Source organism: Gorilla gorilla, chromosome 1 (assembly GCF_029281585.2).
Source record: "Gorilla gorilla gorilla isolate KB3781 chromosome 1, NHGRI_mGorGor1-v2.1_pri, whole genome shotgun sequence".
NCBI classification, from domain to species: Eukaryota; Metazoa; Chordata; class Mammalia; order Primates; family Hominidae; genus Gorilla; species Gorilla gorilla.
This window is the reverse complement of record NC_073224.2, coordinates 232,816,109-232,829,017: the sequence shown is the minus strand read 5'-3', so window position 1 is coordinate 232,829,017 and position 12,909 is coordinate 232,816,109. Positions and strand designations below refer to the sequence as shown.

At 42.1% G+C, this 12,909-nt stretch overlaps 1 protein-coding gene across 17 annotated transcripts in view; it reads left to right on the top strand.

Annotated features, from left to right (window-relative positions):
* The window catches only part of PER3 (period circadian regulator 3), a 60,837-nt gene that overhangs the window by 4,700 nt on the left and 43,228 nt on the right, over positions 1-12,909 (top strand). For 11 of the 17 annotated variants that reach the window (XM_031013586.3, XM_031013585.3, XM_031013580.3 and 8 more), the window contains exons 6-8: positions 4,979-5,030; positions 9,546-9,694; positions 12,127-12,205. In XM_031013586.3, coding sequence (XP_030869446.3) covers positions 4,979-5,030; positions 9,546-9,694; positions 12,127-12,205 — 280 coding nt within the window. The remainder of the gene's footprint in view (positions 1-4,978; positions 5,031-9,545; positions 9,695-12,126; positions 12,206-12,909) is intronic. The other 6 variants (XM_031013588.3, XM_055383641.2, XM_055383616.2 and 3 more) reach the window with 1 other exon arrangement.

The following is a 12,909-nucleotide window of genomic DNA, read 5'->3' as shown; positions in this document are numbered from 1 at the left end:
TTCCTTCTGGAATGCTTTTTTTTCCTAATTCAAAGGTGCCTATTGCAGTTTTCTTTGTGACATTCAGTCCTGTGTGATCTTAATTTATTTCTTTTTAGTCATTCTTCATTATTTTATATTCTTTGTGAAGTGTCTCTTAAAGAGCTTTAAAAATATATATATATATATATCAGCGTTCTCTTTGATTCCAAGCCCTTCTCTCTAATTAAAAAAAAAAAATTCATTGTAGTAAAAAACACATACAGTTTACCATCTGATATAGTTTGGCTGTGTCCCCACCCAAATCTCATGTTGAATTGTAACTCCCACAATTCCCATGTGTCGTGGGAGGAACCCAGTGGAAGATAATTGCATCATGAGGACGTCTTTCCCATGCTGTTCTCGTGATAGTGGATAAGTCTCATGAGATCTGATTGCTTTAAAAATGGGAGTTTCTCTGCACAAGCTCTCTCTCTTTGCCTGCCGCCATCCGTGTAAGATGTAACTTGCCCCTCCTTGCCTTCTGCCATGATTGTGAGGCCTCCCCAGCCACGTGGAACTGTAAGTCCATTAAACCTCTTTCTTTTGTAAATTGCCCAGTCTTGGGTATGTCTTTATCAGCAGCATGCAAACGGACCTAACACACCATCTTAATCATTTTTAGGCATTCAGTCCATTGCTGTGAAGGATGTTTACATTGTTTTGAAACAGATCTCCATAACTTTTTCACCTTCATATCTGAAATTCTATCTACTATTTCTAATTTTTTACCCAGTAGTTAATTTAATGAAGGATAGCTTTGCATGTTTCTTCTTCCAATTATAGATTACCCCATCTTTTAAAAATATTTTTACATAAGCTCTAGAAAACATGCATGTCATCCCTGCTTGCTTCTAGCTCATCTCTTTTCCCATCTTTCAAAAATACTGATTTTATTTCTCATCCCCTTTCCTAAATACACATTTTCAACCTTTGTCTGTATTTGTTTCTCTGCTTTTGTTAGCTGTTCATTCCGTAAACATTTATTTAATAATCACTGTGGGTCAAGAACTAGTCCGGATACAGATACAGCTGTGAACAGGACATACACAATATTGTCTGCCAGGTCTTTCCCATTTTTTCCCCAGGTATTTTTCCTTCAGCACTGCCTGTGGCTTTTCAACATTTTCATTTTTGCTGATTACTGATTACTGCGATATTTCCCTTCTGTATTAGTCCATTCTTACGCTGCTATAAAGAACTATCTGAGACTGGGTAATTAATAAAGGAAAGAAGTTTAATTGACTCACAGTTCCACATGACTGGGGAGGCCTCGGGAAACTTACTATCATGGCAGAAGGGGAAGCAAACATGTCTTTCTACACATGATGGCAGGAAGGAGAAGAATGGGAGCCGAGTGAAGGAGGAAGCCCTTTATAAAACCATCAGATCTCTTGAGAACTTACTATCATGAGAACAGCATGGGGGAAACTGCCCCCATGATTCAATTACCTCCCTCCGGGTTCCTCCCACCACACATGGGGATTATGGGAACTACAATTCAAGATGAGATTTGGGTGGGGATACAGCCAAACCATATCATTCTGCTCTTAAGCCCTCCCAAATCTCATGTCCTCACATTTCAAAATGCAATCATGCTTTTCCAACAGTCCCCCAAAGTCTTAGCTCATTCCAGCCTTAGACCAAAAGTCCAAGTCCAAAGTCCTCATATGTGACAAAGCAAGTCCCTTTCACCTATGAGCCTGTAAAATCCAAAGCAAGTTAGTTATCTCCTAGCTACAATAGAGGTACAAGCATTGGGTAAATACACCCATTTCAAATGGGAGAAATTGGCCAAAACAAAGGGGCTACAGGCCCCTTGCAAGTCTGAAATCCACTGAAGCAATAATTAAATATTAAAGCTCCAAAATAATCTCCTTTGACTCCATGTCTCACATCCAGGTCATACTGGTGCAAGAGGTGGGCTCCTACAGCCTTGGGCAGCTCTGCCCTTGTGGCTTTGCAGGGTACAGCCTCCCTTATGGCTGGTTTCATGGGCTGGCATTGAGTGTCTGTGGCTTTTCTGGGCACACAGTGCAAGCTTTCGGTGGATCTACCATTCTTAGGTCTGGAGGATGGTGGCCCTCTTCTCACAGCTCCACTAGGCAGTGCCCCAGTGAAGACTGTGTGGGCTCCGAACCCAAATTTCCCTTACACATCTCTCTTAGCAGAGGTTCTCTATGAGGGCTCCGCCCCTGTAGCAAACTTCTGCCTGGACATCCAGGCATTTCCGTACATCCTCTGAAATCTAGGCAGAGGTTTCCAAACCTCAGTTCTTGTCTTCTGCACACCTGCAGGACCAACACCATATGGAAGCTGCCAAGGAATAGGGCTTGCACCCTCTGAAGCTATGGCCTGAGCTGTACCTTGGTCCCTTTTAGCCATGGCTGGAGGTGAAGCAGCTGGAATGGAGGGCACCATGTCCCAAGGCTGCACAGAGCAGTGGGGGCCTGGACAGGCCCAGAAAATCATTTTTTCTCTCGTAGGCCTCAGCCTGTGATAGGAGGGGCTGCTGTGAAGTCTCTGACATGCCCTGAAGACATTTTTCCCGTTGTCTTGGTGGTTAACATTTGGCTTCTTGTTACTTCTGCAAATTTCTGTAGCAGGCTTGAATTTCTCCCCAGAAAATGAGTTTTTCTTTTCCATTGCATCTTCAGGCTACAAATTTTCCAAGTTGTTATGCTCTGCTTCCTCTTTAATGCTTTGCTGTTTAGAAATTTCTTCCGTCAGATACCTAAATCATCTCTCTCAAGTTCAAAGTTCCACAGATCTCTAGGCCAGGAGCAAAAGTTGCCAGTCTCTTTGCATAGCAGAAGTGTCCTTTACTCCAGTCCCAACAAGTTCCTCATCTCTATCTGAGACCACCTCAGTCTGCACTTCATTGTCCATATCACTATCAGCATTTTGGTCAAAGCCATTCAACAAGTCTCTAGGAAGTTCCAGACTTTCCCACATTTTCTTGTCTTCTTCTAAGCCCTCCAAACTGTTCCAGTGTTTGCCTGTTACCCAGTTCCAAAGTCACTTCCACATTTTTGGGTATCTATGGCAGCACCCCACTCTTTGCAGTACAAGTTTACTGTATTAGTCCATTCTCATGCTGCTAATAAAGACATACCCAAGACTGGGTAATTTCTAAAGGAAAGAGTTTTAATTGACTCAGTTCAGCATGGCTGGGGAGGCCTCAGGAAACTTAACAATCATGGCAGAAGGGGACATGTCCTTCACGTGGCAACAGCAAGGAGAAGCGCCAAGCAAAAGGGGGAAAAGCCTCTTATAAAACCATGAGCTCTCATGAGAACTCACTATCACAAGAACGGGATGACGGCAGCCACCCCCATGATTCAGTTACCTCCCACCAGGTCCCTCCCTTGACATGTGGGGATTATGGGAACTACAATTCAAGATGAGATTTGGGTGGGGACACAGCCAAACCATATCACCTTTTATGTAAAATCTTAATATGCCCTGAAATAATTCTTTTGGATCTCAAAATTCACTTATGCCATAAGGCACGATGTAATTCTAGTTTACTCTTTATATTGTACTTTTGCCTTATGAATCTCAAGGATTGATACTCTTACTGAGAGCAGTTGGTTAATGTCACCCCCTTTATAGGCTATGCCTGCGTTACCCCCTTCGATTCCTTACTTTGAGCACATAGAACATCAAGAGGACTTAGGAAGCAATCCACTCACCTGTTGTCAACCTCTGGTCGTGTATTAGAATACGTTTGTATTTAACATGTCTTGTACAAACCTCTTAGAAGGATCTGACCATTACTTCTTCAGAGCACGCTTTTAGAAACAAGCATCACATATTTACAGCCTAGGAATGGAAATGCATTGTGGGTGCACGTCTGCTGTCTTAGATCACGTAGTCTAGCTTTCAGTGGTCCAGGACTTCTAGTGAGTGCAGTTGGAGTTCATGTGTCTGGTGTGATGAATAAATGGTATAAGCAAACTGACCTCACAGTAGAGGCCGTTTTCTGTAGAAGAGTATACCAATCTTCAGTGCTTTATTAATGCTTTCTGACTCTTCTGTGATCGTCTCTTAGAAGTATCAAGACCTGGGCTGCTTATTCAATATTTTGGTTCTTTTGGATTTTCACTGTTTATGCTACCTTCAGTATATATTTTTTGAACATCTCACAGTTTTCCATGGTTCCTATAACTGAAGACTTCTTGTTTCAGTGAACAAATGCCCAAAAGATATTCAGGAAGCTCTAATCAGAGGAAATACATATAGTCAACAAACACTGGGCAAAAATTTTAGTCCTCTCATCTCCTAAGGCAAATTTAGACATTTCTGATTTATCACCTCATAAATCAATAAAATGGGTGCAGAAATCAATGGAATTGCTAGCAAATCATTGGCATGAAGGTTGTGAGAAAACATTAATAAAACTCTGAAGATTGGTACAGTTTTCTGGAGGTTTATCCATACACAATAAAGTCATAAAACGATTCTATCATTTAACCTAGGAACACAACTTTTTGAAATTTATCCAAAGAAAGAGCTTAAAGAAAAAAAGAAAATTATATATCGTCTAGCTAAGAAGCTGAAAATAGTCTGAATTCCCAATTTTTTAGAAAGGTCCAGACTTTTACAATGGGATGGAATATTACCACCAGAATAATTGTGTCCAAGGATCATTACATTGACCTTTGAGATGATGAACATGGGCAGTTTGGGAACTATGAAAAGTAGTAAGGGGAAGAGATAAAGCCGATTCTCACTGTTATACCTGAGGTTCATGGTTCCAGTACCAAAACCAATACTAGTATTTCCCAATTCTAGTATTGTGACTGGATCTCAAAATGAAGGAAGAGGGTTCTATTTTAATCAAGGAGATCTCTCTCTTTTTTAAAAAATAGTTTGTTGTTTGGTAATGGTGCAACATTGTTTCACTGAGAAGGACCTGGCTAAGAGGGAGTGACTGACCAGGCATCTTTCTTTCTAGCAGCTGCACGGTATGAATGTGCTCCGGTGAAACCTTTTTTCTGCAGGATCCGGTAAGTATAGTGGCTCGTGGAAGCCAGCAACAGTGGATTATGCTCTGAGTTTATTTTGCAGTTAGTTTGATTCTTGTGTATTCAGTTCACTTCTGTTGCGAGATACAAAAAATAAGACTTGGTTCTTGCCACAAGGAGTTCGTATTTTGATTGAGAAGAGACATACTCATGAGAAAACTAGATAATAATGCAATGGGAGGCTGGGCACAGTGGCTCACACCTGTAATCCTAGCACTCTGAGAGGCAGAGGCAGAGGCGGGCGGATCACAAGGTCAAGGGGTCGAGAACATCCTGGCCAACATGGTGAAACGGCTTTTCTACTAAAAATACCAAAATTAGTTAGACGTGGTAGTGCATGCCTGTAGTCCCAGCTACTCGGGAGGCTGAGGCAGGAGAATAGCTTGAACCTGGGAGGTGGAGGTTGCAGTGAGCTGAGATGGCGCCATTGCACTCCAGCCTTGCAACAGAGCGAGACTCTGTCTCAAAAAAAATAAAAATAAATAATAATAATAATAATGCGATAGGAAAAAAGTCTAGAAAAATAATTCTTAACTCTAGGAGCGTAAAAGAGTCACTAGATATGAAGTACACTTTAAAATGACCATTGTTTTGGGCTCTTTTTTGTTTAGCTTTTTGTTTTTCAGTCACATTTAAAATTAATTTTTGAAATTTTTAATAGCTTTAAAGAAAGCAAGAGATTTATATTTGTGAGAAGGATTTAAAAGATCTAGAGACAGTGAACCAGAAGAAAACAGATGAAAATTTTAACAGTAGTTGATTGCTGGTAGGAATTACTACTGAATTTTTTATCTTCTAAATTTGCTGCAATATATTATTAGTGTTCCTTTTATGTTATATATATAATATATATAATTATATATTCTGTTATGTTATGTATATAAGATGATATAATAATATGTTCTTTTGTAATAAGAACAAATATTTTGAAATTACATTGTGATTACCAGTTTTAGTATTGAAGTTACTAAATGCTCAAGATGTTTAGAGAGAAGAAAAACCCTCATGATGAAATAGTCTAATATTCCAGTACTCCATGGAACTGGGGGACTTGAGCTCATAGGCTCTGGATACTTGCGGGGGACGGCCTGAGAAAGGGCACAGCGGTGGGAGGGGCTGTCTTGTTCCAGTGGGTCATTCACAAGTGAGTTGTATGAAGATCTTAGAACAGTTCCTGCCTCCTAATAAGTGCTATATGTGTTTCTGATGTTAATTAATATTTTGGGGTGCTTTCTCTGAGCCAGGCACTTTGTCAGTGCTGGGATCCAAACAGTTCTTGCCTCACGTACCTTAAATTCTGTGAGGAGGAGACCAATAATAAACACATATTCAAATGCCTGTGTTGGCTGGTGATAAGTTGTGTGTAGACAGTAAAGCAAGGAGCGGGAGTTCTGGGAAGCGGGAGATTGCCATTGTATTCAGGGTGATCCAGGAACTCTTAGGAAGCCTAATTGGAAACAGCGACCAGAAGGAGGGCAGGGGGTGAGCCACACCAGTATCTGAGGGGTGGCAAGTGTCTGAGAAAGTGTGTTCCAGGCAGAGGGAGCAGCAGGCGCAGAGGCCCTGGGGTGGGCCATGCCTGGCCTGTGGGAGGAGTGACGCGGAGCTGCTGTGGCCCGAGTGGAGGAAGGAACGAGGATGGAAGAAGACGGGGAAGCACGGGCCACACCACAGGGAGCAGTGACTTCTGCACGAAGTGTTTTATTTCAGTTTATCACTTGCTTATTTTCAAAACGTTTTACTTTGGGAATTTTCAAACGTAACACAAAAGAAGAGAAGATAATGTAATGAACTGCTACGGTGTCATCACCCAGCTTTTTAAGAACTCGAACCCTGGCCAGTCTGGCGTCATCTCTGCCAGCAGCAGTTCTTTAACCCCCTCTTCCCAGATTACCAGGCAGCGTAGCTCAGATCTCGTCTGATTTCCTGCATCAGTATTTCAGAATGTCATTCTAAAAGAGAAAGTTCTCATTCACGTTTGTGGGGTTCAAAATGGTCCCATCTTTGGCCAGTAGGAATCCCTTTGGGTTGGCCCCTGTACCCTTGTGAGAGTGCCCCATGGTCTTTGACAGCTTCCATTGTTTTAAGCATGAGACGCCCCAGACCCATTTTAGACATTCCTTAGCCCAGACTTGGCATCAGCCATTTCTCTAAGGATCCCTGGTTCCTTGTGGTGGGAAATGGCATTCACATTTGGAGGCCAAATCTGGATGGTAGGGATGGTTATTGCTACAGGGTTATCATTGCGTCTAGAAATTTTCAGTGAACAGAGGTAGGAAACGTTCATTTCAGTTTCCTTTTTTTTTTTTTTTTTTGAGACAGGATCTCACTGTGTCCCCCAAGCTGGAATGCAGTGGCACGATCTCGGCTCACTGCAATCTCTGCCTCCTGGGTTCCAACAATTCTCCCACCTCAGCCTCCCGAGTAGCTGGGACTACAGGCATGCACCGCCACAGCTAATTTTTATATTTTTTGTAGAGATGGGGTTTCTCCATGTTGGCCAGGCTGGTCTCGAACTCCTGGCCTCAAGTGATCCAACCTCCTCGGCCTCCCAAAGTGTTCGGATTACAGGCGTGAGCTACCATGCCTGGCCCGGAAACAGTTTCCAATATGAAAGACTGGTGTTGGCTGCAGTGTTGAAGATACTTTGGAGGGGGAAGAGGGGAGGCAGGGAGGGCAGTTGGAGGCTGTTACAGAGGTACAGGCTATAGGCCAGCGTTCTGGGGGAAGGTATAAATATTTGTATATTCTGGATAGTTTTTACACTTGATCTTAGCCAAAAGGCCAAGAAGCGATATTCTGGATATTTTTAAAGAACAAATTACCAGAATTTATTAATGGGTTATATTTGGAGTGAGTGTGAAGTAAGAGTCAAGGATAACACCAGGAGTTTTGGGCTGGAGTTATCATTTTTTGAGGCAGACGAAATTCTAGGAAAATCAACTTCCTGGAGGTGGAGAGAAAGAATGTGGTGCTTAGTTTTAGATAAGTTTGAGATACCTGTTGAATATCCAAGTTGAGACTCTATGAGAGTCTGGAGTTAAGGAAAACTTTTAGGCTAGAGGTAGATATTTGGGTCATCAGCGTGTAAATGGCATTTAAAACCTTTGGACTGGATGAGCCTGGAAAATGCATTCGTGGATGTGGAGGGAAGCTGGAAGGTGTGAGCATGGATGTGGGTCGGCAGCACCGGGACACAGCTCACTTCCCGGTGATTCTCTTTTCTTGGTGAAATGGGAAGCAAGGTCATCAGTTGAGGGTGCAGAGTGGGAGAAGATTCTGTAGTGTGTGGTAGAAGAGAAAGAGCAAGGTGGGGCTGGGCGCAGTGGCTCATGCCTGTAATCCCAGTACTTTGGGAGGCCAAGGTGGGCTGATCACCTGAGGTCAGGAGTTTGAGACCAGCCTGACCAACATGGTGAAACCCCATCTCTACTAAAAATACAAAAATCATCTGGGCGTGGTGGCACGCACCTGTAATCCCAGCTACTCGGGAGGCTGAGGCAGGAGAATCGGCCTGCACCCAGGAAGTGGAGGTTGCAGTGAGCCAAGATTGTGCCGTTGCACTCCAGCCTGGGCAACAGAGCGAGACTCCGTCTTTAAAAAAAATAAATAAATAAAAAAGAAAAAGAAAAAAGCGAGGTGGAAGTAGGAACAGACTAGAGAATCTCTGGCAGTACTAAAGAGCCCCTTAGGATTGGTAGTCACACCTTTACGTGCTGGCGAGAGAGTAAATGGATGATTGGTAAAAGTTGGGGAGTGTGAATTCAGTCTTGGGCTTTTTGACTTCTAGGTGAAGTGGCATCTCCCAGTAGAAGCATCTGCTGGGCAGCTGCAGTGGTAACAGAGGGTGATGATCTTTGAAGTCATCAATCAGAGCCTCCCCTGCCGAGAGGTTCTTTGTGAGGAGTGGAAAGGGGTGCGCCCTCTGGGCCAGGGACAGGGCTTGCTGAACTCGGTTTTAGCCTCAACTTTTTCTTTCCTCCTCAGCCAGATGCCTTTATAGATGGAGCGCCTGACCTCATGCAAGGGCCCTCATCACTGAAGCTGGAGATGAAATTGGTTCTTAGAGAGTGTAGAAAGGGATGACTGAGAACTAGCCCCGGGGCATGATTGCAGGGGACCCTGTTTTCTCTCTTGTGACACCTGTTGTAGATATGTGAAATGAGACAGTTATGCTTGTCCCTCTTCACAGTAGAAGGGGAAAAGTCAAACTGGGAATTCATCACATGGAGGCCGGGAGAAAAGTCATGGAACCACTAATTCTGTTTTTACACTCACAGTAATCTAAGCCAGTTATTTACACAACCTCTTACTCGTTGAATAATATCGAAAATTTAAGCTAACATATTCTCTCTTTTGAAAACAAACATGTTTAAACATTTTAGATGTGGGTATGTCTCTCTTGGAAATTACCAATAAAATATTTCTCCCAGCCTTGTTTCGCCATGGGCCAGTAGGGTGCGTCAGGACCAGCACTAATACCTTTAATCTCCTCAGTGGAGGTGAAGACAGAAAGCAAGAGAAGTGTCACTCCCCATTCCGGATCATCCCCTATCTGATTCATGTACATCACCCTGCCCAGCCAGAATCGGAATCAGAACCTTGCTGTCTCACTGTGGTTGAAAAGATTCACTCTGGTTATGAAGGTAAGTCAGTAGATAAGATGCAGAAATGTCAGCAATCAGATAGGAACATGGGAAAGTCTGTTTACGTCAGTCATAGAACAACAAAAAGAGCTCTTGGGTCTCCAATTTGACCCTTAAACTCTTTAGGCATTTGAAGCTGGTTTTCATTGATGTCTCTGTTTACTGACTTTTAGCTTCTTGTACGGTCATTGCCTTCATGGTCAGCATGGCTGAACGAATGGTCTCAGCACAGGACTTGGTGATAGATACAGTTTTCTAGTCCTCTCTCTGTTGGTGACCCATTCACTGTGGCCTTTTGCTTGTGTTGTGTGAAATAAGAGTGCTGAAATTGTTTCCCAGAGAGGCCACAAGAGTGATTTTATGTTTTTGAAGTCTTCTGAAACTCCCTGAGTAAAATGTATATTTTATCTTTTACGAGCAGAACTATATTTCTAAATGCATATATCAATACATAGGTGGCTTCCATGTATTACTGAAAAGTCAGTTCAGATGTAAAATGACATATGCTTTCCTGCAAATTACCATCCTATGCAACAGTCACACAATAAAAACCAGAGGGCTTATGGGAAAAATGGGTTTAGGAGCACAAAACTCAAAAGCTTAGTTGCGTATTAAAAATAAGACAGGAATGGAATAAAAATGATAATCGTGCCGGGCGCGGTGGCTCACGCCTGTAATCCCAGCACTTTGGGAGGCTGAGGCGGGTGGATCACGAGGTTAGGAGTTCGAGACCAGCCTGGCCAACGTGATGAAACCCCGTCTCTACTAAAAATTACAAAAATTAGCTGGGTGTGGTTGTGTGTGCCTGTAATCCCAGCTACTCAGGAGGCTGAGGCAGAAGAACTGCTTGAACCGGGACCCGGGAGGCGGAGGTTGCGGTGAGCTGAGATCACACCATTGCACTCCAGCCTGGGCAACAAGAGTGAAACTCTGTCTCAAAAAAAATAATAATAATAATCATTTCATGCATGTTAAATGATTAGGAAATCTACAAACACTACAATAAATATGGCTCATACCACAGGACAGACTGAGGTAGCAGGTAGATGTTTGAGGTGTGTATGCATGTTTTTGTGTATTCTTTTTTTGTTGTTGTTTTGCTTTGCTTTGAGACAGGGTTTTGCTCTGTCACTCAGGCTGGAGTGCAGTGTGTGATCATGGCTCATTGCAGCCTCAGACTCCCGGGCTTCAGTGATCCTCCCACCCCAGCCTCCAGGGTAGTTAGGACCACAGGCACGCACCATCACGCCTGACTAATTTTATTTATTTATTTTTTTTTTGTAGAGACAGGGTCACACTGTGTTGCCCAGGCTGTTCTCGAACTCCTGGGCTCTAGTGATCCTCCTGCCTTGGCCTCCTAAAGTGCTGGGATTATAGATGTGAGCCATCAGACCTGTTTTTGTGTATTTGTAAGTGGTTCCTTTGAACTGGATGCTGTTTTGTGCATTCACTTAAGGCTTCTTGAAAATGAAATAGTGCACAAGCAAATGAGATATTAGCATTTGCTCATACCATTCCCTAATATATCAATCACTTCATTTTTTTTTTCTTGAGTCTCGCTCTGTTACCCAGGCTGGAGTGCAGTGGCACGATCTCGGCTCACTGCAACCTCCACCTCCTGGGTTCAAGCAATTCTCATGCTTCAGCCTCCCGAGTACCTGGGATTACAGGCGCCCACCACCCCACCCTGCTAATTTTTGTATTTTTAGTAGAGACAGGGTTTTATCATGTTGGCCAAGCTCGTCTCAAATTCCTGACCTCAAGTGATCGGCCTCCCAAAGTGCTGGGATTACATGCGTGAGCCACCGAGCCCGGCGACACTTCATTTTTAAAGCAAGCATTAGAATAGAACTGACCATACCAATTTTATTACACAAAGAATATCCATATGGTACTAAATAACATTTGTAGTATTTTTGTTTGTTTTGTTATATGCAGCTACTACATCTGATTAAACTTTTTAGTTACTCCAGTTTTAACTATTAAATGATTTATGATGAGCCAGGTGTGGTGGCAGGCGCCTGTAATCCCAGCTACTTGGGAGGCTGAGGCATGAGAATCGCTTGAACCTGGGAGGTGGAGTTTGCAATGAGCCGAGATCATGCCACTGCACTCCAGCCTGGGGGATAGAGCGAGACTCTGTCTCCAAAAAAAAAAAAAAAAAAGAAAACTATTTAATATGCACATTCTTTCTCTCTCTGTTTAAAATTGACTTTAATAGGCTTCAAATTTTTACCTAATTAAAATGTAGTTAGTAATGAAATTATTATCATTTAACTGTAGCTTTGGCTGCTTGAAGGCCAGGCCCCTAAATGAGATTTCTACCATTTCATATAGCTTTTGTTCTCTTTTTAATATGTTAAGTGGTTAGTTAGGTGGATAATTAATTAGATATTTGCCTAAAAATGGGTCTTTTGTTTTTTTTTCCTTAGCTCCTCGGATCCCAGTGAATAAAAGAATCTTCACCACCACACACACCCCAGGGTGTGTTTTTCTTGAAGTAGATGAAAAGTAAGTACTTCTTTAAGCCTAAAAGAAATTTGTTTCTGAAAATAAATATAAATGTGAAGAAGTTTACATTATGTTTGCATGTTTATACATGATATAATTGAAATCTGTCCATTTGCCTATTTGATTTTTGTTACATGGAAATGTATGTTGTCTAAATTTTTAATATAAATATCTTGCATATTATAAAGTGATTACAAGTTGTATTTGATTTCTAAACAGTGTGCTTTAGGTAGGCCAAGAATTATTTCATTTTACAGAGAAGACAATGAACCCACGGGCCAGTTTGCTGAGAACAGATGTATAGTATCTGATTGCGCTCAAACTGGGACCAAGACTCTGGTCTTCTAGCACTTATTCTGGTGTTATTTCCATTTGCCAAGTGCTTCTCAAATCAGTTTATGATGAAATTTCAGTTAGTCTGAAGTGGGGGCGAAGGTGGGGAGAACAGATTATTTTTTGTAAAGAATTGTTCTTTATTTTGAACTTCTGTCCTTCCTACTTTTGGGGGATGTTGAAATAGTCTTTGTTATTTAAAGGATAGTGATAGTAGGTAGTAGTTATTGCTTAATGCTGTTTTTTAATATCTTTATTTGGAAAAAGTAAATATCAGTATCACTACATCAGTATCCCACATTTTTTCCCCACATTTATTTTAACATTTTACTTACTCATGAAATTCAAAAATCTGGGAACCAACGCACCAC